This window comes from Sceloporus occidentalis, unplaced genomic scaffold, assembly GCF_023333645.1.
Source record: "Sceloporus occidentalis isolate IW3139 unplaced genomic scaffold, rSceOcc1.0.p SCAF_7, whole genome shotgun sequence".
NCBI lineage: Eukaryota > Metazoa > Chordata > Lepidosauria > Squamata > Phrynosomatidae > Sceloporus > Sceloporus occidentalis.
In genome coordinates, this window is record NW_028316987.1 from 77317118 (window position 1) to 77343526 (window position 26409).

Genomic DNA, 26409 nt, shown 5'->3' on the forward strand with positions numbered 1-26409 from the left:
GAGAGTTCCTAAGATGAAATATACAGCGTCTGCGCATAGGGCTTTTTCTGTTTCGGCCCCACAGACTTGGAACTCTCTCCCTGACGAGCTCCGCTCGGCCCCCTCCCTCGAGTCTTTTAAGAAAAATCTCAAGACTTACCTCTTCCGCCAAGCTTTCCCCCACATGTCCTAATCACTATTTTTCTCCTGTGTATTGTGTGTATTGTATTAATTGAATTGTCTGATTATTTTTTAACTGGTTTTAATGATTGAATGATGCATTTTAATTGATGTATTATCAATGGCGCGCCGCCATTGGGGACAACTTCCCTCCCTCCCCTCTCCTCCCCCCAACTCTTTCCTTCCCTCCCTCCCTCCTTACCTTTTATCCCCGGTGCCGCGTCACTGCTGCCGCCGCCGCCACCTCAGCCGGAGCCGGGGGGAAGGCCGGGTGGGGATTTTGGAGGCCAAGAAGCCTCCAGCCTGTCACCTGGCCCTTTTGCGGCGGCGCCGGCAGCGGCGCACCAGCGCCAGAGGCCTCTTCGGCCCCCGCTCCGCCGCCGCCGCCACCAGCACCTCTGTGCAAGGGCCGGGTGGTGGGCTGGAGGCTTCTTGGTCTCCAGTCCACCACTCGGCCCCTGCATCGAGGTGCAGGCGCCGGCGGCGGCAGAGAGGGGGCCAAAGAGGCCCCAGGTGCTCGGCCTCCTCCTCCTCCTCCCCGCCGCGGCGCCGCCACCGCTGCCAGAAGAAAGGCCGGGTGCTGTTCCTGGAGGCCTCCAGGAGCAGCGCCCGGCCTTTCCCCCGTCAGCCGTGGCGACGGAGAGGAGGCCTCTGGCGCTGGTCCTCCAGCGCCAGAGGCCTTCCCTCCATGGCTACAGCCAGGGAAAAGGCCGGGCGCTGCTCCTGGAGGCCTCCAGGAGCAGCGCCCAGCCTTTCCCCCATCAGCCGTGGCGACGGAGAGGAGGCCTCTGGCGCTGGTCCTCCAGCGCCAGAGGCCTTCCCTCCACGGCTACAGCCAGGGAAAAGGCCGGGCGTTGCTCCTGGAGGCCTCCAGGAACAGCACCCGGCCTTTCTCCTGGCAGCGGTGGCGGCGCCACGGCGAGGAGGAGGAGGAGGCCGAGCGCCTGGGGCCTCTTCAGCCCCCTCTCCGCCGCCGCCGGCGCCTGCACCTCGATGCAGGGGCCGAGTGGCGGACTGAAGACCCAGAGGCCTCCAGCCCACCACCCGGCCCTTGCACAGAGGTGCTGGCGGCGGCGGAGAGGGGGCCGAAGAGGCCTCTGGCGCTGGTGCTCCGCTGCCACCGCCGCCGCAAAAGGGCCGGGTGGCAGGCTGGAGGCTTCTTGGCCTCCAAAATCCCCACCCGGCCTTCCCCCCGGCTCTGGCTGAGGCGGCGGCAGCAGCGACGCGGCACCGGGGAGAAAAGGTAAGTAAGGAGGGAGGGAGGGAAGGAAAGAGTTGGGGGGAGGAGAGGGGACAACGGGACTTGAGCATACGCGGATTTTGGTATACGCGGGGGGGTCCGGAACGGATCCCCCGCGTATACCAAGGACGCACTGTATTCTGTAAACCGCCGTGATCGAAGGAACGGCGGTATATAAATAAAGACTCATTCATTCATTCATTCATAAAATAAGTACAAGACAGGTGCAACATAACTGAAGACATGTCGGAGAAGCCTACTGTGGAGGCCTGTAAGAATGAGTTGTGCATAGATCAGAGGGTAGGTTGTGAATTTCCAAGTGTGCATGACCAGTCAGGAAATCATCTTTTTTGAGTTTCTCAAGGTTATTCTCAAAGTATTCTGCCATATCAATTTCTTTCTCCTTGGACTCCTCTGAAAATATCCATTCTGGCCCTTCATAAGGCCCACCATACATCACTCAAGGTCTCAGCATATAGCATTCCAAATGCTGCCTCGTTCATTTCATTGCATTCTCCCACTCCTAATATGACTAACACTAACTTTCTGCCTCCATCATTCTCTATTTCCATTCAAACTATTAAAACTTGCCCTGGCCCTGGTCAAATAAGCAAGGATACTTCTCGTCTATAAAATATTTCTATACAGCAATTTATTTATTTAACCTTACTACTTCTTCACAAGCTAGCATCCCCAATTTGGAAGTAGCTACTCCCTCATTTGTACATGATTTCTTGCATGCACCTTGCAGTCCTACAAATGACCCATGAATATACAGGTGAGCTTGCACAGATGTGTATACAACAATAGCGTAACATTTCATTATCACCTTTATCTCATTCCCAATTACTGAACTTCATGCCCTATCTTTCTCCTGGTTCATCATCACTCTCATCATTTCCTGCTTAAGTTTCAAACCTTCAGAAGTTGATGCTAATGTAAAAAAGAAAGAAAAGCTCACACCTTTTCTGGTCTAAACACAAATGTATATGGAGAACTATGTGTAGAAGTGTGGACTTCAGTGGCAGCTGCCAGTTTCCACATCAGTAGGATGACAAAACCATTACATGTTTTAGTCTTAACTTGAAAAGTTAAACCCTATCTACAAAACAGGGCCATCACACTGGATAGCTCTCCTAAAGTTCTAAAACATAGGACCTGATTCATCTCACCAGTGAGAAGGAAACAACAGCCACTAATACACCAGACTATCTATCTATCTATCTATCTATCTATCTATCTATCTATCTATCTATCTATCCATCCATCCATCCATCCATCCATCCATCCATCCATCCATCCATCCATATATATTAAAAACTTACCAGTGGTTCTCTATTTTTCACAAGTCTGATTATTTTCACAGAATCTTCATCATCATCAATATTGTCAGGCATGGGAGGTAATACTGGGTCGTAGTTTTTTTGAGCAACAGTATCATGCACCGAAAGCAAAGCCTGGAAAAAGAAATCAGATTAAAAATTATATTGTTTGAAAACAATCCTGATGGTTTTGATTTTTCTATTCTATGAAAACTAAATAGGGCCAGTCCTGGTTAGTACTTGGATGGGAGAGTGCCAATGAACCAGATGCTATAGACTATATTTCATAGGAAGAAACTGGCAAAACCACCTGTGAGTATTCCTTGCATAGGAAAACCCTACGAAATTCAAGGGGTCACAATAAATCAACGAGTGATTTGAAGGCACACACTCAAAAGCTTGCACTCATCCAGCAGTGGTTTAGAACAGCATTTTATTCTTTATGTGACAGCAATGACAGAACTGTTCTGAAATATTTAATTGCTAAAGGTAAAACTGCCCCAACATTTCAGGATAAAACAAGAGAGTCTGTAGATACTTCCATACCGACTTTGTTAAAGCAAGCAGAAATACAGTGCGGGCGCGCCATACACGGCCTTGAGCATATGTGCTCAAGCCGCAGCGCGGGCACGCGCGGGGCGCAACGGGCGCGCGCGCCCATTCAATTGAATGGGACGCGCCGCCCCTTCCGCCCCGTCGCACACGAGCCCCATTGTTTCCAATGGGGCTCGAGCATAGGTGGAATTCGCCTTACGTGGAGGGATCCAGAACGGATCCCCCGTGTAAGGCGAGGACAGACTGTATAATCTGCGTGCAAATTTAGATTATAAAATATTCCATGCAGACTGAAACTTGAAGCTTTTAGTCATGATGGCTACTATTAGTGATGGTGGTGCAGTGCCAGAGGCAATAGTCTCCTGCATATCTGAGTGCTGTTGCACTCAAATGCAGGGATACAATTAACATCATCAATTCCCCCCCCCCCCTCCTGTAACATTTTTAACACCTTTGCTTGATGAAGATGCCAGTGGAGCTTTGAAAGCTTGCGAGCATGTATAATGTGCATTTTGGCTGGCCCCATAAAGGCATCACTATCTTATGAATTTTGGAAGATACTATACTTTGCTATATGGCCAACACGGCTACTCCTGGATGTGTTTCATGTCCTGTTTGTCCATTTCTTCCAGGGAACAAGTTGGCCACTGTGTGAACAGAGTGCTTTTGCTCTGATTTGCCTCTGAAACCCCGCTGAAAGATTCAAGGCTACATATATGTTTCCTTTTGCAGCACAGGATGCTCTTGGAAAGTTTTCTACACTTCTAGATTCATGATTTCAAAAGGAAGATTTATATATGCAGCTTTACAAAAGTTACTTTGTTTTATCTACCATTCTATGTGCATGATTCATTAATATAAACATGTCCCATATTTAGAACTTTAAAGGAGGTATGATTCAAATTCTTATGCTACCTAAATATAAATACTGACGTTCAACTAAATTCTTAGACATGATCTAGCTGGAAATGGTTACTGAGAAACCCTTTGCCCTGTCTAGCTGTAGTATAATATTTTTCAGATGAAGGCATTAAGCATTACCCATTTCACAACATATAGGTCAGTAAGGAAACAGTAAAATCAAATTCAGAGCTTGAGAAGGCTGGGGGTTACTGCAACAATTCTATCCCAACAATGTTATTATTCTCCAAACAGCCAAAAGAATACTCCAGATTTTATTTCTGTCTCATCTTCTAAACAAATCACACATGCGTGCGTGCGTGCATACACACACACACTAAATGCACATACTTTTTAAACTCAGCAGCATCTATATGCTACTATATGATTACCATCAAAAAATGACTCCTAGTATAGTAACTTTACATGAAATTATATTATACTTTCCCCTGGTTGACCAAGGCACTTTTAATGTTGCATGTGACTTCCTGTAACAAAAAGGCAATTTCCTGTCTTGAAAACACAGTTTTAACATTTTACACCCACTCGTCTGAACTGATTGATCTACCTGCCACTGTTACACATACAGAAATAGTAAACACAAAGCTAGTGACTTTTTGCCTCTTCAGTTTCCTGCTTCCTCTTGTTCAGGACAGTAACTTCAAGAGAGATCTGCGCTGTTGAGCTGTTCTTCCACACAAGTATGTAGCCACTTCAAACCATCTGGTTAAAGTATTAATAGTTTTTTGTATGGTGTTTCTTTTTCTAGTATTCCCAAATTCAACACCCAATTCTTTAAGAGAATAATCTTTTTTAAAAAAAAAAAAAAAAAAACACCCAACACTTGTTACTACAATAGGCACACACATTACATATCATGTCTTGTTGCTATTTGCCGTCAAGTCAACTCCAACGTATAGCGATCCTAAGGTTAACCTATCATGAAGTTAATCTTGGCAAGATTTATTCAAATGTTTGCTATTGCTTTCCTCAAAGGCTAAGAGAGTTTGGCTTGCCCAAGATCACTCAGCAGGACCCCATGGATTGGTGGGATCTGTTCAGCCTAGAGAAGAAAAAGTTAAGAGGTGATATGATAGCCCTGTTTAAATATTTGAAGGGATGTCATATTGAGGAGGGAGCTAGCTTGTTTTCTTCTGCTCCAGAGAACAGGACTCGGAACAATGGATGCAAGCTCCAGGAAAAGAGATTCCGCCTCAACATTAGGAGGAACTTCTTGACAGTAAGGGCTGTTTGACAGTGGAATATACTCCCTCAGAGTGTAGTGGAGTCTCTTTCTTTGGAAGTCTTCAAACAAAGGCTGGATTTCCTGCATGGCAGGGGGCTGGACTGGATGGCCCTTGTAGTCTCTTCCAACTCTACAATTCTATGATTCTATGAACTCTGGTCTCCCAGAGTCCCCATCTAACATTCAAACTACTATGTAGTTGTGACTCATACTGATACCTTCATACTCTCTACTTAAGCTATTTCTACAGGCTTGTGACTGCATCAAGCTGTGCCAAGAAAAAAAATTAATACTAAACCACTGGTAAAAGCCAGTGTGGTGTAGTGGCTTGAGAGCTGGACTATTATTATTATTATTATTATTATTATTATTATTATTATTATTATTAACCTTTATTTATAAAGCGTTGTAAATTTACACAGCGCTGTACATACAATCTTTTTAATTGGACAGTTCCCTGCCCTCAGGCTTACAATCTAAAAAGACACGACACAAGGGGAGTGGTGGTGGGGAAGGGGCCTCTCTAGTAGGATAATACATAGCAATACAGGAAATGATTCAATAAAACAGACAACAAAAGAACATCAAATAGCAAGTGACAATTATGCAATGCCTGGGAACACTGCCCTGAACAGGATGGTCTTCAACTCCGTTTTGAAGCTGGTTAAAAAAGTGATGGCTCTTGCTCGCGGGAGAAGAAGGTTCCAGGAGTGAGGGGCAGCGAGTGAAAAGGGGCAAATCCAAGATGGGGCAGAGGAAATCCTGGGCTGGGACAGCAGACCTTGACTACCAGAACGGAGGGCCCTAGTGGGAAGGTGAGGAGAAATAAGGTCTGATAAGTAAGGAGGGGCCAGCCCACGGAGGGCTTTAAACGTCGACAGCAGGAACTTGTACTGAATGCGGAAAGGGAGTGGGAGCCAGTGAAGGGATGTCAACACAGGAGAGATATGGTCAGAGCGGTGGGCGGATGTGATAATGCGTGCAGCTGAATGCTGGACAGAAATTAAAGGACGGAGGTGAGAAAGAGGAAGCCCAGCCAGGAGGACATTACAGTAATCAAGTCATGAGATCACTAGGGCATGGACCAGGATCTTTGCAGGAGAGGCAGAGAGATATGGTCAGATTTTGGCAATATTGTATAAAAAGAATCTACAAGCCTTGGCTGTGGTCTGGATCTGAGGGATACACTATGACTGGAGACTAGGGTTTGAATCCCTGCTCGGCCACAAAAACGCACCTGGTGACCTTGAGCAAGTCACACTGCAGATATAATCTAGTTTGAGGCTGCTTTAACTGTCCTGGCTCAGTACTAGGGAATCCTGGGAATTGTAGTTTCTTGTGGCATCAGAGCTCTCTGATAGAGAAGGCTAAATGTTTCACAAAACTACAGTTCCTAGAATTCCCTAGCATTAAACCATGGCAGTTAAAGTAGTCTCAAACTGGATTATTTCTGCAGTGGGTTTTGGGCCTAAGAATCTATTCCAATATTCATGGGATGTAATGAAATCTATGACTTTTAAAATTTTAGTACTATGTCTTTAAGAAGAGAGAAAATAAAGACATATTTTTAAGTTATACATTTCTTCATTAATTATATATCAGTATAATGAAAAGCAATAATACAATGGCTCAGTGGTTAAGATGTCAAATCTGTTGATCGGAAGATTGGCAGTTTGAGGCCCTGCTGAATGATGGGGTGAGCTCTTGTCACTAGTCCCAGCTTCTGCGAACCTAGCAGTTCGAAAGCATGCAATGCAAGTAGATAAATAGGTACCAGTTCAGCGGGAAGGTAACAGCATTTGGTGCAGTCATGCTGGCCACATAATCACCAGAACAGTCCTCGGACAATGCTGGCTCTTCGGCGTAGTAACAGAGATGAGCACCGCGCCCTACAGTCAGTTATAACTAGACATTCATGTCAAGGGACTATCTTTACCTTTACTTTACAATAGAAAAACACTGGCAGATGGATCACCTTCCATGGAGTAGGTTAGAGAAAAAGTAGATGAGAGGATGGATTTTTGTGGGTTTTTTGGGCTATGTAGCCATGTTCTAGAAAATTTTCTTCCTGATGTTTCGCCAGCATCTGTGGCTGGCATCTTCAGAGAATCTTCTGAGAGATGAGAGGACTCCTTTGCATCTGGCAGCATTTATTGTATGGGTAGTTCTGATTTCTGATGCTGAAATCCACAGGCATACTAACAGACTACACACATGAGGTAAGCAACTGAGATTTACTCTCACTTCTCAGTAGTAATAGGCTTTTCAGTGAGTCTGTAATAATTACTGCAGTTGCCAATGGCTGTATCAGGACCACAGGTTTGTTTGGTACTTATTAAACAATACAGCTAAAGTATATCTTTCTCAAATAAAGTTTCTACTTTAGGTGTTTCTTATGAACATTCAGTTATATCTTTATTTCAGACATGGTATGGTTAAGAAATATGGCATGGAACATTCTGCTTTGGCCAATAATTAATGCTTATAATAATCTACTAGAAGTTTCTTATGAACCCACTGGAGCCAAAAAGAAACCACTAAGGGAAAAGACTAGCCAGTAGTGAAATACTATTTTCCTGGCTCAGAACAATATTTTGTAATTAACCAGTAAGCTCATCAAGCAATGAATGGCTTATATTCTGAAATCCACAAGATCTTCTGAATTAATTATTATTCAGTGAAGCACTATCATGCAGTTGGAAAGGATAGCAGATGTCATCTAATACAACAATATGCTCAATTCATGCTCTGCAATGTAGGATGCAATTACAGCATCCCAGACAAATGGCCATCCGGCCTATTTAAAAACCTCCAGAAAAGGAAAGAACATCACCTTCTGAGAGTTTGTGCCTCTATGAAGCAGCTCTTACCATTGGGAATTTTCTCCTGCTGGGAAACCACTTATATGTCCCTTCTGAATCCTGTCATTTGTGCTAAACTTATCCAGGGCTTTCAACTGTTCTGTACAAGACTTGACTTCAGGCCTTCTCACCAGCTTGGTCATTCTTCTCTAGACATGCTTGAAATTATCAGTATAATATTGGCAATTCATTGGGAATTTTAATTCCATTACATATTGATTACTTAGGGTAAATTACAATGATTTCTTTATAGCATTTTTTCAATTACATAAACGTTTAAAAAAAACACCCTGAAAACTCCACCAATAATCCTACTTTCATCTAAAAACAGATCAAAAACAGTGTTTTATGATTCTTTGAGATACACTAATTTCAGTACGTTTTCCAAAATGGCAACCAGATGAATGAGAATTAAAGTCTTTTGGAAAATAAATGAAATTTACAAGTCCTAGCATTTAATTTTGGAATAAATTGGTTAAACAGGCACAAAACTGCCACCTCATATGCCTGGCATACCAAAGCAACCTTCACAGGATAACATTCTGCAACTGCTAATTACACCTTTGTTTCTGTGTTTTCATATTGCAGTTATTCTTTTTTTAAAAAATTGATTCAGTTTATCTTGCAGCTTGTTCACATATGTAAAACTATCACTTGTATTATGTACAGAAAATATCTGACGAAGCCTTTGCATGAACAAGGCTATGCTTGGATGCAGTCTGCAGCACACATCTCTTTGACTGCAGTGGCTACAAGAACTGTCAGAGCTATACAAATAGCAGTTGAAGAATATATCAGTAGACAATCCTTCATGGAGTGTATGAAACTGTGTCTGAAAAAACTGATTTAGGATATCATTAAAATATTTATTAAACCCATTCAAAGTAGTAATCATGGAGAAAACTGTCCTGAAATCAAATTAAAATTAGCACAATTTATACTAGAACTAAACAGAAGTATATATTTTATCAGAAAAGACATGCTGAAAGAAAGAATTTGGCTGCTTCCCTAACAAAGAAGGTTGCTCTTTTCTTGTATAAATTACAGTGGAATAGTTCAGAAAGAGCAAATTAACTATCTGACATGGGAGACTGGTAATCCCCCTCCCCGGGTTTGTTCCCATCGCCTACAGTTGTTTCTTTCCTTCCTGGAAGATACCTGGGAACTGGCAGCAGATGGCTTGGGGAGTGGCACCAGTCTACAAAACACCATTTTGTGTATGACATGAATCATGTACTTTGCCCACATACTTAGATTTGTACAAGTGTTTATGCTGTAGTTTTTTGTGGGCTTTTCAGGCTATGTGGCCATGTTCTAGAAGAGTTTCTTCCGCCAGCATCTGAAGATGCCAGCCACACATGCTGGTGAAACGTCAGGAAGAAACTCTTCTAGAACATGGCCACATAGCCCGAAAAACCCACAAAAAACTATGGATGTTGGCCATGAAAGCCTTTGACTGCTTATGCTGTGTTACTTTCTTTAAGAATGCTGCAGTGCTCAGCTAGTAGCCTTTTCTTTTTTGTGTGTGTAATTGTACATAACACAGAAGGTCATAGACCAATAAGTGATAGGTGTCAAGACAAGGCATGTCTATAGGATTAGTAACAAATATAAAGAAGCAGGAGGTAAAAATTTTCTCTAACAAATTAGCTTATCAGCCAGTAACAGATACTTCAAACCAATGTTACCATGCAGAATTTTCATATGAAATGTCTTCATCATGCCATTCTCTACTGGTTTATGTACCATGTAACATATTGAAAGTTGCTTGTACTCAGCACTGTTCTGTCCAAAAAAGTCCTGTTTAGACACATGATATGGTACAGCTAGTGAGGCAATGCAGACTTTCCCCCACTCTACAAGCCAGGAGTATATGTAATATAGACTCAAGCTCTTATTCATCCCTTATGACAGAATGTCTGACTGTACTTGCACATTGGAAATATTTTGCAAATTTCAATAATCCACCACAATGTAGTGACAATTTCATTAACTACTCAAGCAAATTCTTTCTAGTAATTGTGCATATTCATGTGGATGCAAAAAAAAAAAAAAGCCAAAAGAAAACTGGCAAAGCAAAACACTCAGCCAACTTCAAAAACAGAGGAGTGAACAAGGAGTTCATTTTAAGGGTTCATTTTAACAGGAGCAAACAACACATCCTCACCTTAAGGTTGGGTTTTGACAGTAGTTTTAAGAGTTCTCTGATCTCATTGTTCAGTGGTTTGCTCTGCAGCTCCTCAGCCAGCTGTGAAGGTGATTTAAATGACACAAAGAACATTAGCAAGAACATTGTTTCACTAGTATGCCAGTGACAACCAAGAATCAATCTTGCTCAAGGTTATTACTTTCCAGTATTTTCAGCATGAAGAAAAACAGACTATCAATCACTACTCTTCATACTCAAATTCTGGCCCAGTCTTTCAACTGAGACTGACTAAAGTAATCATATCTGGCAATAGCACACCCAGATCACATTCTGATTTATAGGAATGAGAGCAAATCCCAGCACTTCATCTAAGTGAATAGTCCTTTGCGTGCAGACAAAGGGCTGCTTGTAAAAATGACTGGATCAAACTTTGACACTGTCTATAAAAAACAGCTTCTGAATGAAGTGGTGAAATCCACACTGCTTCCAAAAAGCCACAGTAGCTATTCTGTTTAGGACTGGGATAAGGAAGCAGAGAGCCCTTATAGAGCTAGTAGTCCAAACTTTATTATGTTTACATACAAAGAGCAAGCAGCTTGTTAAATGTCAGACGAGTTAATCATAGTAACATGGCCTGCATCAGATTACCAGATACTCAAACTTTTGCTGAAGACTGAAAAATGGTCTTCCATGACAACTTTAATCTGTAATCACAAAGCACAAATCTGGCCAGTATAATAATTGGGAAAGAGACCAAATTTCTCATCATTCATTTGAAAATCAATTTTAATCTTAAAACAATATATTGTACTACTGCAGCATTTCAACAAGAAAATAACTTTCAGCAAATTCATATTCACGGGAATTGGGTGTCGTTTCCCCAATACTGTTCAAGATTCTTCTATGAACAAATGTGTCAAATGAAATTTTTCTGTACATCATTAATCTATAAGAAATTATAGCAATCAAGAAAAAAAGCATTGTACCAAAGAATGCCCTCAAGTGTGCACCACTGTGCCAAACATACCCTTGGTTTCATTTAAATCAATTTAACTTACTGGATTTTTTAAAATCTTGCCTACCTCAAGTTCTGTCATAGTTTACACAGGTGTGCACACAATTCATCAGGGCTGTAGAATTTACCATATAATGCAAAAAAGAGGCAGGCTTGATTTTTATTAATAAAAATTATAGTAACAGGAAATTAAATACTCTATCAATGCCAACCAGTCTAATTTTATTTTTTAGTTATGAAAGTAATTTGGAAAGCTTTAATATCTATAAATCTTTACTTCTTTTAAAACTGTTACTTTCTGACAACCCCTTCCTATATCTTTCATAAGCTTAATTTCTTTTAGTTTTATCAGTCATTTTTCTTATCCTGTCAGCACTTTAGCTATCTCATTCATCTTTAGCTTTGGAAAACATTCCTCTTTTCTATTACTCTTATAACACATCAGTAGCTAAGAACATCACCTTCACTGTAGACTTCTAACCTGTAATATTTTTTTTACATGGTACTAAAACAGAACAAGAACCTATCTAGATGCTATGTTATTATAAAAGTAACACATCTAATAAAAATCAAAACAACATTTGCAATCCTGCGATGACAACTCTCTGGAAACCTTTGCACATCCAACTAACATGGCTCTATTCATATACTTGTTCTATGTTTTCCTTTCAAACAGTTTGGGGAACTATGGTGCCAGTAGTCTCATCAGGGACACTTACATCATTTGCCAAGGCTGATGCGCCATGCAACATGGGCACAGGGCTCTGTTTTTCATAGTAATGCAGTTTCTCATGAATCTAGGAATAATGGAAGAATGCAGTTTACTTAGCAATAGAAGCAGAGTGACAACATAAGCTGGCTAGTTAAAAGACTGTGAAGAAACAACCTCACGGAAGCATTTAGTAGTGAACATGTAGATATAATTCATCATCAGCTTCTGGTAAGTGCTGAGAGTATGAAGTCAGATGGAAAAAATGTTCAGTATGTAGACCAACCCACAGAAAAGCTGAACATTTGCTATTTCTTTTCTTCACTTTGATTTTCTGTGCCTATATTTTTCAAATATTTCCTCACTTATCATTAAATCTGATAATATTGCTAAAAAAAAACTTGCAATGTTTATTTTGAGAAGGGACAAAAATTAAGTTCTTATTTATGAAGCTATACTTTGTCACAAAAAATTAGGCTTATCAGTGTAAAACAAACAGTAATAATTTATTCCTAACACTAGAGGAAGCCCCAGTGAACACAGTGAGATTACATTGAAGAGATATGAACTCTTGATTCCCTAATTTATTCAGCCAACATATTTTAAAAACAGATATTACCTAAACTTCATTAGTTATGTCACAAGAAGTTTCCTTTACATTGTATATTTTATATGGTTTAACATTTTTGAAGGAAATTGATCAGATGTGACCATGTGAAAAAGTTCACTTTTCGCTAAGTCTTTAAAAAATATACATAATGTTCATGTATTTAAATAGATGAGATTATATGATTGTGTTTCAACACAAAAATAATACAGTGATATTACATTGCTGATGCTCTGTGCCTTCAAGTCATTTCTAACTTATGGTGACCCTAAGGCTAAGCTACTACTGCATTTTCTTGACAAGATTTGTTCAGAGGGGGTTGCCTTTACCTTCCTCTGAGGCTGAGATAGAATGACTTGGTTAAGGTCTCCCAGTGGACTTCCATGGCTGAGAGTCGACTGAAAACCTGGTCTCCAGAATCATAGGCCAACACTGAAGGCACTACACCATGCTGGCTAAGATCTATTATACTTTCCCTATAAAACTGAAACATCTTGCCATAAAGATTTATAGGAGAGCTATTTCACGCACAACTTTCCTGTTAATATGTACCACAACATTTTCCAGTTTAAAAAAAAAATCTGAATAAATAATGGTGGACTGATACTTGTGACTACTGTACACTGAACACTCAAGAGCATAAGCATACCTATCTTTTTGGACTTAAACTAAGGTGCTTCTGGTCCAGGGATGTGGAACGTATGGCCCTCCTGCTTTGGGGGGAATTACTATTCCTATCATCCTGGACAACTGGTTGATGGGAATTCATCACCACCTAAAAGCCACTCACACTGAGCTGCTCACAAAACAAGTCATGATAGGAAAAGGCTAGCTCTTACACACAACAGCCAATGACAATTCACAAACTTTCTCAGACCTTTATGGAAGTCATCTAAAAAGATGGCCATCAACATCTTGGGGAAATAAGATGTATTTTGTTGATGCAAGCCTCTCTTGAAGTTAGACTTCATAAGGGCCTCATAATGTAACAGAAATTTCAGGAAACTCAAATTTCTAGGATTGGCAGAGCAATAGGATTGGCAAGAGGACCTAGTAATTGAAAATCCATAAGTTTATTTCCAATTGTCGACAAAGGAAAACATTGAACTCAGTGGAATTCAAGTTCCAAAAAGCTGAGGCCTCGAACAAGACAAAATGGCTCTTTTTATATTATTCAAGACAAAGAAGCTTCTTCAATACACCTGATTGGCTAATTACAATTTAAACATACAGAATTCTTACAATCAGAACAGAAATACATGCATACATTAAAACTGCATCATCACTCCTTACCCCCTCCTGTAGCCTTCCTCCTAACCTTGCTTCTGAATGTCCTTATCTCAGTTGTTTATGTTATGTCTTTTTACTGGTGCCAGCTTCCATCCAGGTCAAGATGCACTCCTTATTCCTTTGCTCTAGTTTTTCTAAACTCCAAGCCTTTATTTCAAAAACCATCTCTCTGGCTGACAAAAGTGACTCCATCTTTCTATAGCTTTTTTATTTCAACAAGGAATTTCCACCACAATAACAATCAGAGCAATTTTATGTATGTTACTGAAAAGCACATCCCACAGTTTTCAACAGTGGTTAATCCGAGGTAATTGTGTGCAAGAATATGACCTTCAAGCTTTTATAACTTTAGCTATTCCTTCCACATTATTCTTGCAGACACAGCAATCAGGACTCTACAAAGCATCGTGTACAGTACAATCTCCATATCCATGGATGCCACCATCCATTGGCTTGAAATTTAAAAAAAAAAAAAGCCAGAGCACAAACCTAGATTTTGCCATTTTATATAAGGGACATAATTTTATGATGCCATTGCATATAATGCGACTTGAGCATCCATGAATTTTGATATCCGTGGAGGGTCTTTGAACCAAACCCCAGCAGATACCAAGGGCCCAGTGTAATATAAAATAACTTCATACGTTGTATAGTGCTGGCAACACTGCATGTTCCTTTTCTCTGCTATAGCACTCCAGATTGGCATTTTCTAATGAGCTTTCCACAATAGCTAAGATATCATTTCTATCTGCACATGTCTAATTGTGAATCCCTTAATGCATATTCAGACAGTTGTGTCTGCAAAAGGACATTTTTTTTCCATGGGCTTCTGCTAAATTTCATCTTTCACTTTGTTTTCCAGTAATTTAACTACTGACAGAACTTTTTCAAGCTCTTTAGTCTCATCACTGCCCTGAATCACTTGCAGCCAACTGTAGACTTTACTACTTCAGTATTATACCCTTACTCCAGAGCACGTCTGAGCAAGTTAAACACCTGCTCTAATACATATCCTTGGGGAACCATACTGCTGAGTTCCTCCACTGTGAAAGCTATTTAACTCTGACCCTATGTTTCCTGTTTTTTAACCAATTATCACTCTATAGTTTTCATTTTAAGACGTTAAAGACAAGCTGTGAAAAAAAATTTATCAAGACTTACACCACTTAATCTTTTGTTTGCTAGCACACTCAATTTTGGCTAAATACAATGGTTCCTTCTGATCCATGAGCTTTGGATCTGTGAAATCGACTGCCTGTGGATCATCATGCCTCATGTTATTAAATGGCAGCAATGTGAACGTGGACAAGCTAAAGTGTGCATATTCAAGTCACCACCATTTAATATTATGGGGCATAATCAGCCACACCTTTGAGCATCTACCGCAGAGGGGGTGGTCCTGGAACCAAACCCCAGTGGGTCTAAAGCAAGCTTCATAAAAATTATTGATACATACAGTCAGTTCTCTATATACACAGATTTTTTATTCATAGATTCAAACATCCACAGCTTGAAAATATTTTTTAAATATTTAAATAACAAAAAGCAAAAAATGCCTTTTTATAAAGTGGACACCATCTTACTGTACCATTGTTTTCAATGGGACCTGAGCATCCATGGATTTTGGTATCCACAGGGAATCCTGGAACCAACCCCCAACCAACAGCCCACTATATGTCCAACATTTAATGGCACTTTCCAGCAGGTCCCCTCAATGAAGGATTGAGCTGTGAGTGGCATTGCAGCTGTGTCTCTTCCAACTGAGAGGACATCTGGCCAGAGTGGTTCATGCTTTAATTACCTCCCCGTAGGACTAATGTAATGCTATGTGGGGTTGCCCTTGAAAAGTGTTTGGTAGCCACAGCTAGTGCAAAATGCAGCAGCTAGATTTACTGTGTTTGCATTTTAGGGACTATATAACATCAGTCTTAAAAGGAACTACACAACCTTCCAATTTGCTTCTAAACTCAGTTCAAGGTGCAGGTTTTGATTTACAAAACTCTGTGAGACAACTTTCTCTGTAGCAGCACCCTAACTATGAAATTATCTCCCAAGGGAGATGTGACCAGCTTCATGCCTTCTGAGTATCTGGCAGATAGCTGAAAACATTATTTCAATTGAACCATCAAGTCTTTCGAATTAGGGGTGGCTGCTCTGGTATGTGATTTTAGAACCATTTTAAAGGTGTGTTTTTTAAACCCACAATATGTTATAGTCATGTATTTATTTATTTAGATACTTTTAACCATTGTACATCACTTCGGGGCCCTGGGGAACGGAGAGGCAACAAATGAAAGTTTAAATAGATAAATAACTATGAATGTTCTTCTACTTCTGTAAGCTTAACAGTTACATTTTCAAAATGTTGATCTTTCTAAAAAAGCTTTGGTATCTTTGTTCCTTGCACAACAGAGTAAAGCAACTATTTCAGACTCTTCATTTCCGTGATTTTTTTTTGCTCAATAAATAAAAAAATGTTTTGATGACTTTGCTTATAGGAAGAGATCCCTTTGGTAGGTAGAGGAAATTCAGATTAAAGCCAACAAAGTAGCTTTTCCTCCAAGATAATTTTTTCTGTCATTCTAAAACCAAATTCCCACTGCAGAAGGATTTTTTTGAATTCTAAATTAATGTCTTTTATTTGAGATAAGTACATGAAAATCTAACAACAGACATCTTCTTATAAGTACAGTGCCCACCACTTAACATTACCAAACTTTGTGTCAGGAATTGCATTTGCTTTTGTCCTGCCATAATATATGGGAAATTGGTGTGATGGATTATACAATATAAATGGACATGGTAGCTACTTGGTGATCTCAGACGCAGGTGGGGCAAAAAGGCAGAGGGGAGGTAGACGTGACTCAAGCCTGCTCATGGTTGTTCCATCTGGAAAGGTATGTGGCGACGAAACAACAGAGAGGTGGTCTGGGGAAAAGAATGGGAAATATGTTTATTAATTAAAAGGAATGAGAATGTAGCCTGCCATGAGTTTGAGAAAATTACTGTTTAACTAGTTAATGTTAACAGTTCCTGTTTAGTTCTGACAATGAACATCACCGGAATGAATCTATTGTTATCAAATAAAGGTTTTCTGATAACATATACAGAGGTAGTTATGTTGCCAATATGGCAAAGCACCATATCATCCAAAATCTACAAAACAGTAATATATTGGACCACATAAAATGCACATTATACATGTTGCAATCTTTCGAAGCTCCACTGGCTTCCTCATCATGCAAGGGGGTTAAAAAATACACAGGAGAAAGAGAATAAATTGATCATGTTAGTCACAGCCCTGCATTTTGCTCAAGATGCTGTGGCTGTTGTCCTCAAGGTTTTCGGAGTTTAACTATTGAAGCCTGGTTTTCTGAACTAGGAGTCCTGCTAGACTTGACAGCTTACCTCCTCTAAAAACTTAAGTCCCTTAAAAAGGACTGGCAAAGGTGGGCAGGACTACCGCCAAAACTGTTTAGAACACTATAGAATGTTCTGAAGGGGGTGCTGTGCAGGTACAGAATAACCCAGTTGTGTGAGTCACAGGGAGCATGAAGAAGAAGAATATATCTAAATTATAGCTGAATTCTGTTCAATATTTCAACCTCTGAACATGCTCACAAAGTAGCTTCAAACAGCACTCAAAGGCATAGTCCTTGGCTGTAGTTGCATGACATTTTGAGCCAGAAATCTTGTCTTATTAAATCACAACCATGGTTTTCCCATAATCCTTCCTGTCACTTGAGTGGTTAAACAAACCAAGCACAGATAGCTGATAGTAATCACTTCATATGGGACTTCTATGCATCAATTTTTTCTCTTTTCCATTTTATGCCTGATATCAGCAAGACTGGATGAAGGTGAATAACATGGAGTTTTACTCTTACGATACAAATGTGCTCCTGCCTAGTAAAAAGGTAGATCAGTGAATTGGTGTTCAACCTGTGGTAGATGGGATTATAATCACCCTGAAGACAGAAGCTGGGGGGGGGGGGGTTCAAAGTTTGGAACGGATACACTCTTGGTTTATGCTCTGAGCCTGGATGCCTAGCTTTCCGTGATGTCCCCAAATTTACACAATTAAAGCTGGTAAATCAGCTGCATCCATTTCTGAAAATACCTAATCTAGTTATAGTGGTGCATGACCTATTTACAAAACATATGAATTACTGTAACATGTTCAATGTAGTGTTGCTTTCATAGATTCTTCAGCAACTTCAGATGGTTCAAAAGCCCACACCCAGCCAGCTGACTGGGGCTGGTTAAAGGAAGAACACAACTCCCTTGTTTGCAACCAGAGGTGGGCAACGTGTGGATCACAGGCTACATGGATCCCTAGTGCAGACCATGGGATCCATAGAAGCTCTTCAAAAACCCCATGTCCTTCCCCCAATTTAAAAAACAAACAAACAATTGCTTGATTTGGGGGTTATATATATATTTGGGGGGACTATTTTTTTACCACCTCAGATTTCCCAAAACTGCCTAAAAAGGCAACAGACTACTCCCCTACCCCTGTTCCCCAAAACGGATTAGAGAGAGAGAGGGAGGGAGAGAGAGATAGAGAGAGGGGGGGGGGGGAGAATCAGCTGAAAATCAGCCAAAGTGATAGCCAGAAGTGACATTACATTACTTCAGGCTAGCTGAAATGTGCTGCTGCAGCCCACTGGGTAGACACAAGGAAGAAAAATGGTCCTTGCCCACCTCTATTATAAAAGATTCACCAGCCACTGGCCATCCATCTGTTTTGAGGCACAATTCACACTGTAACCTAAAAAGCTCTATTGCTTGGGACCATGCTATCAGAAGGAGTGTATTTCTCACAGAGGTCTGACCAGATTATGAGATTTTCAGGAGGAAGCCCTTGTGTTGGCAACACCACCCTTACATGTGCAACTGGCAACACGAGATGGAGCCTTCTTGGTGGTAGCAACCATGGCTGTGGATTTTCCTGCCAAGAAAGATTAGGTTAATATTTTTGTTCTCCTGCTGTCAGCAAATACATTTTTATTCAGGCATACTTCTGGCAACTGACTGGTTGAAAAAAGGTATTTTTTTTATGGATGGATGCTGCTGCACTATTTAACTAACAGGGCATTATTGCTACAATCTGTTCAACAATGTATTTAGCATTATTATTAATTATCTTTTTTTTAAAAAAATCTGTAACTGATTTTAATGTTGTTGTGAGACATCTTGAGTCCAATCCTGGAAGAAAGATATGACACAAGTCAAAGAAATGAACAAGCTAGGACCTGTAAAATGACAGGAAACCCTAGTTTAAAGCTATCCTGTCTTGTTTGGGTTGGGAGAAAATAATAATCCAAAGGTAGAAATGTCTCTTGTACAGAAAGAAAAACAGAAATGACATTTACAGGTGCACCATCACGTCTGACTATTCCCATTTTCAAATGAAGATTTAGAGAAATCAGATCTGCAAACACCTTCTGAATTCAATCACATGCAGACAGTGTCCCTGTGTAAGTAAAATACAGAAGGGGAAAAAAGCCCACACAGCATTTACAATTTTCAGTTCTTGAGTTGCCTGTTAAGATGTTTAACACAGAATGGGCACCACATGTCTAGTACAAATATTCTAAGTGGTAACACAGTTGGCAATGGAATGAGATTTCTTTCTGAAGACAATCTGTATGACATCATGCCATCTGTACAGCAAACATGTTTTTAAAAAGTCGCCGAGATAGTTATTTTAAAGCACTGTGGTTCAGAAATTTTGTTAACACGAATGTCAGCTACAAATTATGAAAACATAAACATGAAAACCACATGCTTGTGACTCTCACAAAATGCTTAAATGAATAATCTTGTAAGTTAAGAAGTGTGGTGCATTCAACATGCACAGGTACAAAAACAAAAAGACACAATAGAAACTAGATAAGAGAGAGCAGATGATGTAGCATGTGTTTATAATGATCAGCACTGCCAAGCTACATGAACTAGAGACATTTATATTGATACATTTTAATATTTTAATGTGTAATATTTTTTACATTTTAAAATTGTTTTTTGAAATTTTATATTTACTTTTTTAATGTGTTTGTACTGTTTTTGACTTGAATTGTTTTAAATATGTTGTTAGGCGTCTTGAGCCCCTATATCAGGAGAAAGGCTGGGTACAAATAACACAGAGGACAGTACTGTAATAACAATAGCTTGTTTCTTCTTGTTGTGTGCTTTCAAGCTGTTTCCAGCTCATGACAACCCTAAGGTGAGCCTATCACTGGTTTTTGGCAAGATTTGTTCAGAGAGTGTTTGCCTTTGCCTTCCTGAGGCTGAGAGATTATGACTTGCCAAGGTCACCCAGTGGGTTTCCCTGGCTGAACAAGGATTTGAACCTTGTCTCCAGAGTCATAGTCCAATGTTCAACCACTACACCACATAAAGGGGCCTTTTTAAACTTCATTAGAGCTGTCTAACGAAAGTAGGAGAACATTTTGTTATTAGCAGAATCTTTGTGCTAGAATTAGTACAGCCTGGGAAACTGCAAGTCTTGAGACGTTCTGGCTACATCTTCAGTGTAAAGTTGCAACAACAACAACAAAATACAACCATCTCAATCTGGACTCACACATTTATGATTTAGACACAGGAGGTGATTCTGTCTGGTCGGTATTTCTGTGCTGTACCTTACTGACAAGCTTGTGCCACATGGATCAGGAGGAGATTGGCCTGCTTGGCTCTCCAGTATAACATGGTCTTGATCCCAATTTTTGGGCATACATTTTTAGACCTATAGACAAGTATATAGGGTAGGTCCAAAATACACTGCAGAAATAATCCAGTTTGAGACTGCTATAACTGCCCTGGCTTAATGCTAGGGAATTCTGGGAAGTGTAACTTTGTGAGACATTTAGCCTTCTCTGCCAGAGAGCTCTGGTGCCACAATAAACTACAATTCCCAAGATTCCCTAGCACTGAGCCAGGGCAGTTAAAGCGGTCTCAAACTAGATTATTTCTGCAGTGTGTTTTAGAATATAGAATAAAGGCTTTTTCTCGAAAATGAGGGAGTCTCTGCAGCATCAGAGATGGAAGCAACCCCAAAGTAACTTCCTGCTGAGTTACTGAGGAAAAGGGGGCTCAAATCAGAAGGTGGTGGCAGCTCAGTTTGTATGAGAGGTCTCAGGGGTTCCTCATCCAGATCAGGCAGATGCAGGAAGAGGACACATAGACCCTTTACGAAGGGCTAGCTGCTTTCATACCTTGCAAATAGGCTTTCCCAGACCTAGAAAAATCTGCTATGCCACCACAGTGGAAAAAGTGTGTAAGCCTTCGGTCTAACCACTGAATCATTCTCACTATGTCAGGTGCCCCTATGCACATTTCTAAATTATTTACCATTTCTCCCAAATTTGGAAAAATCACTTTGTAAATGTCATGTTTTCCCAACACTTGGCACATAATTTTAAACTAATTTATTGTTAATACACATTACAATATTAGAAAAATAACTCATTTAATTATTTTTGCTCAGCACATTACTTCTTTCAACATTGGGACTGATAATACAGCAACACAAAACTTGAAAAATTTATCTCAGAACGCTTCTAAAGAATGTCTTTCAAAAATAGCTTTATAAAGTAGCTAGAAAACCATTGCCCAATCAATAAAATAGCATTATTTGCACACACTACATTACTTTTAAAATGCAACATCACTGTGCCCTATTTAACAAAAAAGATAGTGACTCATTAAAGCAGGGGTAGGCAACCTTTTTGAGCCGGGGGCCGGGTTGCTGTCCCTCAGACAACTGGGGGGCCGAAGCCAAAAAACAAATAATTAAATAATTTTTAAAAAATTAATTAAATAAATAAACTGGGACAAATGTAGGACAAATTTTTCAAATGGAGGGCATTTTTAAAAAAAATGGAGGACACGCAAAAAAAATTGCTGATTTTTAAAAAATGTTAATATAAATGCATGTTTCGGAGGCTTCTATAGACAATTGCCCCCCTTGCCCGCCGCTTGCCCCCCTTGCCTGCCACTTGCCCTCCCTTGCCCGCCTCCTTCTGATAGGCCAAAGGCTCCGGCGGCAATCGGCGGCAGGACTAAGCTGGGGCCGGTCCCAAGGCCTTGCCGGGCCGCATCCGGCCCGCGGGCCGCAGGTTGCCTACCCCTGCATTAAAGGTAATGACATTGCTAGTAATGTGTTACTTTCAATTTCTTCATTCTTCAAACTGGAACAGAAACACTTTTTTCAGTTTTAGAGTTTTTAGCTGTAATTTTCTATGACTAAAATGAAAGATATTTCATATGAAATACATCCCAGATATACTGAAAATAACTTGTAGATCATAACCAATGTATTTGTTCAGTTGGTATGTTTGCACATTACACATACCTAAAGGGGTCCATAACTGTATCTTTATAATGACTAAACTGCATGAGCAGTAAAAGAAAAGATGGCATTTCTCATTTTACAGACTTCTTGAGATATAGTATAGATACCCACAACTCTAGATTTGACAGAAAATATAGTCTGAGAAAATGATTAATATTTGATAGTGAACCTCCTCAGATGATTATTGCTTCTTGGGAAATGAAGGCAAACTAGATGAGACTGGACTTCTGTCTCATGTTTATCAGAATTTTTCTAGTAAATGTGCTAAACTTAAGCAGCTCTTAAATTCCTATCCATTTTTCCTTTCATGGATTTTAGACAGTTCCAAGAAACTTCAGACATGAAAGGTGACCTGATCTCTCTTTAAAAACAGACTTGGTCAACTTGCAACACAAAATGTAATTAGTACATGGGCCAAGGAAGACTTTTCTAAGTCAACACATAAGCCAACATTCTTGTTTTATTCTAGCTGTTCAAATAAGATCACATTATTAGAAAGATTCACATCAGTGACCTCAGATCAGAATAGCACCCAGAAATTGAGAAAAATATACTTGGGTTTAAAATTTGCATAGGTTTAGCATCAGGACCTCTGGTACAGATGACAAAACAACAAGTGTAGACTTTATTTATCCTGTCTTCTAGTTTAATTACACTTCAAGGTGTACAAAATTAAGAACAGAAGAACTTACAAAATTAACACAACAAAAGATTGGGGAAGGAGGAATAATAACAGTTAACAGTAAAGACAAGTGTTGTTGTTTTTTTTTAAAAAAGACCTGATTAAATAAGGCCTTTGCCTATTAGTCAAAAAAGATTGAACATAAAATGCGCCTCTCTAAGAAGACGATGCCAAAACCACAACACTAATTGCTAATATTAATAATGTAACTTTTTCAACCAAAGATAGAGTCAGATATCTCATTTGTCAAGGGAAATTAGAACTCCATTGAGATCAAACTGAACAGCAGATCAAACAAATTGCCTGCTATAGATATCTCTGGTCTTGTATGAACAAAATCAACCTTCTTCTAGTTCATTTTTTTCAGCACTGATGCAATGTGCTCTTGATACTCTGGTTAAAGTGACTCACCACCACATTTTACAGAAGCCGATGTTTCCAACTAGCTTCTGGGCCAGCCCCTCATTATGAACATTATATAGCCTCTGAGTGGTGAAAGTTTAATGCTAGCTTATCCCATTGAACTCAACAGTATCTAGTCAGATGAAGTTTGAAGACGAGACATCTCCATAATTCAAATTCCCTAAAGCAGCCACAAATCCTGATGGACTTCAAGACTGCAAACCTGAATTAAAATTTATAAGTCAATATCACTTAAACATATTGTTTTGATGTTTCAAATATTTCTGGTCATGGGGAGGGATGGAGAACTGTTGCCTTTTAGTTATTTTTGGGATTGTAAATCCCACAACCCTTCACTAAAGTTACTGGAAGTGAAAGGCTTCCAAAAACCCATCTAGACTGTCAAGGTACCTAACTCTGGTGTAAATGATTGCCACAAGAGCCAATGAAAATCTCTTTAGTTCCTCTTTTCTTTCCTCTACGGTGAAGGTATTTTCTCTCTGACATGGGAAGCAAACATATTTCATCTCCTCATACACCTTTCCTCTCTAGTCTAGGCAGGGATCAACCACAAATTCAAAAAGACAGGATATGCTTCACTTTTTCTTAATCAATCAATGAAATCATAGTACTATTGGAACAATTATAAACACATAAGCTATAAAGCATTTTTACAAATTGGAGAGTACAAAATATCTGAACGTTTATCATTTTTGACTGGAGACATCCATGAATCATTCTACCAAGTTTATTCTATACATGATCAACTTCAATATATTTATAGGCTGAACACAATTTTCAATGGATGCAAGCCAATTAAAGAGTCTTACTAGAATTTCAGTTGACTTTGTTAAAGGAAATTATTTTAAATTAATGTGGGTACTGAACTGCTGCCATATTTTACCTCAAAAATATATCCCGTCTAATTTTTGCTGTGAACATTTGTTTATTTAAGCTAAACTCCAGGCCTTGAATGTTGACCATGAAGGAGTCTCAGATTTCCTGCTACTATTTTGTGCTACCTCATTCTAAACAAGGGCAAACATCATATGTTTGTTACATTAGTGTATACTGCCAAAACATCACTATTAAATGAAATCATCTCTGTATTTTTGGTAGAATCCTTTAACAACTTCCATTCCTCACAGACGTACGGAGTTGAAACAAGGCTGTTTTGTTTTCACTGGGTAACTGTTTGATTCTTGGTTTACTAGAGACTCCTCAAAATGTTTTTCCATGAGCACTTCTCAAAAAAAAAAAAAAAAATGAGCATTTAAGTGTGGTTTACCTTTACCAACGAATGAAGGCTTTTTTCTCTAAACATATCCCAAAGGAAGGTCAGGTCTTCCTGGCTGTCCACATGTGGCTGCAGCTGGGCTGGCAAGGAAGCCAACAGCTCATACAAACCTATAAAGTGAAAATAACATACAAAGTGAAAGCTAAGGGTGATCTCATTAATTTCACTTAGCCCTCCTGTGTAACTTGCAGCCTGCACCATTTTCATATTAAAGCAATAGTGAGCATGGAAGTAGCCAACAAAACATTAAAGAGCCAGAGAGAAGTTTGATTTTTTTTTCAAATGAGAAGTTACTAGCAGGGTACTTTTTACTTTATTAACAGTTGCTAAAGCTTCTATAGCAATATATTTACTTAACACTGGACCAAGAATTCATAAAGCTTTTTGGAAAGGGACTAAACCCAGAAACACATACATTCCTTTGCTTAATCGTTATTCCATTTCCCTTGATGTTAGAATGAAATGAGTCATGGATAGGAAAAACATCCTTATAAGAACAGAAAATGGATAGGGTGGTCCATTAAAAAGAATTTGTGGTTTCTCTAAATATTTCTCACCAATACACTGCTTTTGTAAAATATCTAGTATTTAATACATGCAGAGAAGAATAAAACTTCATTGCTAGCTATTCAGCAATCAACTCTTGAGCAAAACTCTTACATGCTTAAGTTACATTTTGTCACAAAAAATGCACACTTATCCAAGCTTCTCTACAGGATTAAAGCAATGGCTAGTCCCAGTTATTTGTGGCACATATCACAGCAGTTTCCCAGGGCAGACAGTAGCACACTGTTTTCACAGTAGCATAGAGCATAAAAATATCCATCATATTGCTGTCCAAGAAACATAGCAGCATGACTTCCAGCAGCCTTCTCTAGGGAAGTAACCTGGCATAAGCAGATATCAATTCAGAGCACATGCTTACTTTTTCTAGTGTCATATTTTAGAGGGTGAGGTAGAGAAAAATATCTCTCTGTCATTAACTAGAGCAGCAAAAACTGATAACGTCCTGGCCTAAATGTGACCCCACTATTATTCTTATTCCATTGCTACAATCCTTACTATAGTTCCTAGGAAATACGCTCCACTGAACTCAGCATGCCGTTTTTCTGCCTAAAAATGTTTTTGACCAGACCAAGTATTGTTCATCATAAGAAAAAATTTCTAAAAAATTCCCTACTAAGCTGCCTTCTCTCAAGCTACTCAGTAATCTATGACTGTGACAATCATATTGTTAAAACATATCACTCAATACCTAAAGTCAAAAATGTTGCACTTGGAGGGATCAGATGCCCTGTCTAAAATTAAATACAGCACATTTGGGAAACAGTGTATTGTATTCCTATTTTTTTCCTGGCATTACATACTAAAGTATGCTGGGGGGGAGGAGAACCTTACTCTTTCCAGGATTCATTTCTGATGAGTTTTTGGGAGGCAATGTTCACATTACAAATCTTGCTCTATTTTAAACCTGCTTTTGCTATTCCTGTTGGAGGTGGGAGAGTAAGAACAGTAGAATACTCAAATCACTACAGTTTTTCACAGGTGAAAAAAAAATATTGAGCTGACACCAGTTACACATAGCACTGGCACTTAAACTGACAGATCAAAAGTTC

At 39.6% G+C, this 26409-nt stretch overlaps 1 protein-coding gene across 2 annotated transcripts in view; it reads right to left on the reverse strand.

The window, feature by feature from the left end:
* Positions 1–26409, reverse strand: part of LOC149309996 (MAGUK p55 subfamily member 7) — a 102083-nt gene that overhangs the window by 40281 nt on the left and 35393 nt on the right. For both annotated transcript variants that reach the window (XM_089533441.1, XM_089533440.1), the window contains exons 3-6: positions 24785–24903; positions 12167–12244; positions 10451–10531; positions 2725–2856 (exon numbers count right to left, since the gene is read on the reverse strand). In XM_089533441.1, the coding sequence (XP_089389567.1) occupies positions 2725–2856; positions 10451–10531; positions 12167–12244; positions 24785–24903 (410 nt within the window). The remainder of the gene's footprint in view (positions 1–2724; positions 2857–10450; positions 10532–12166; positions 12245–24784; positions 24904–26409) is intronic.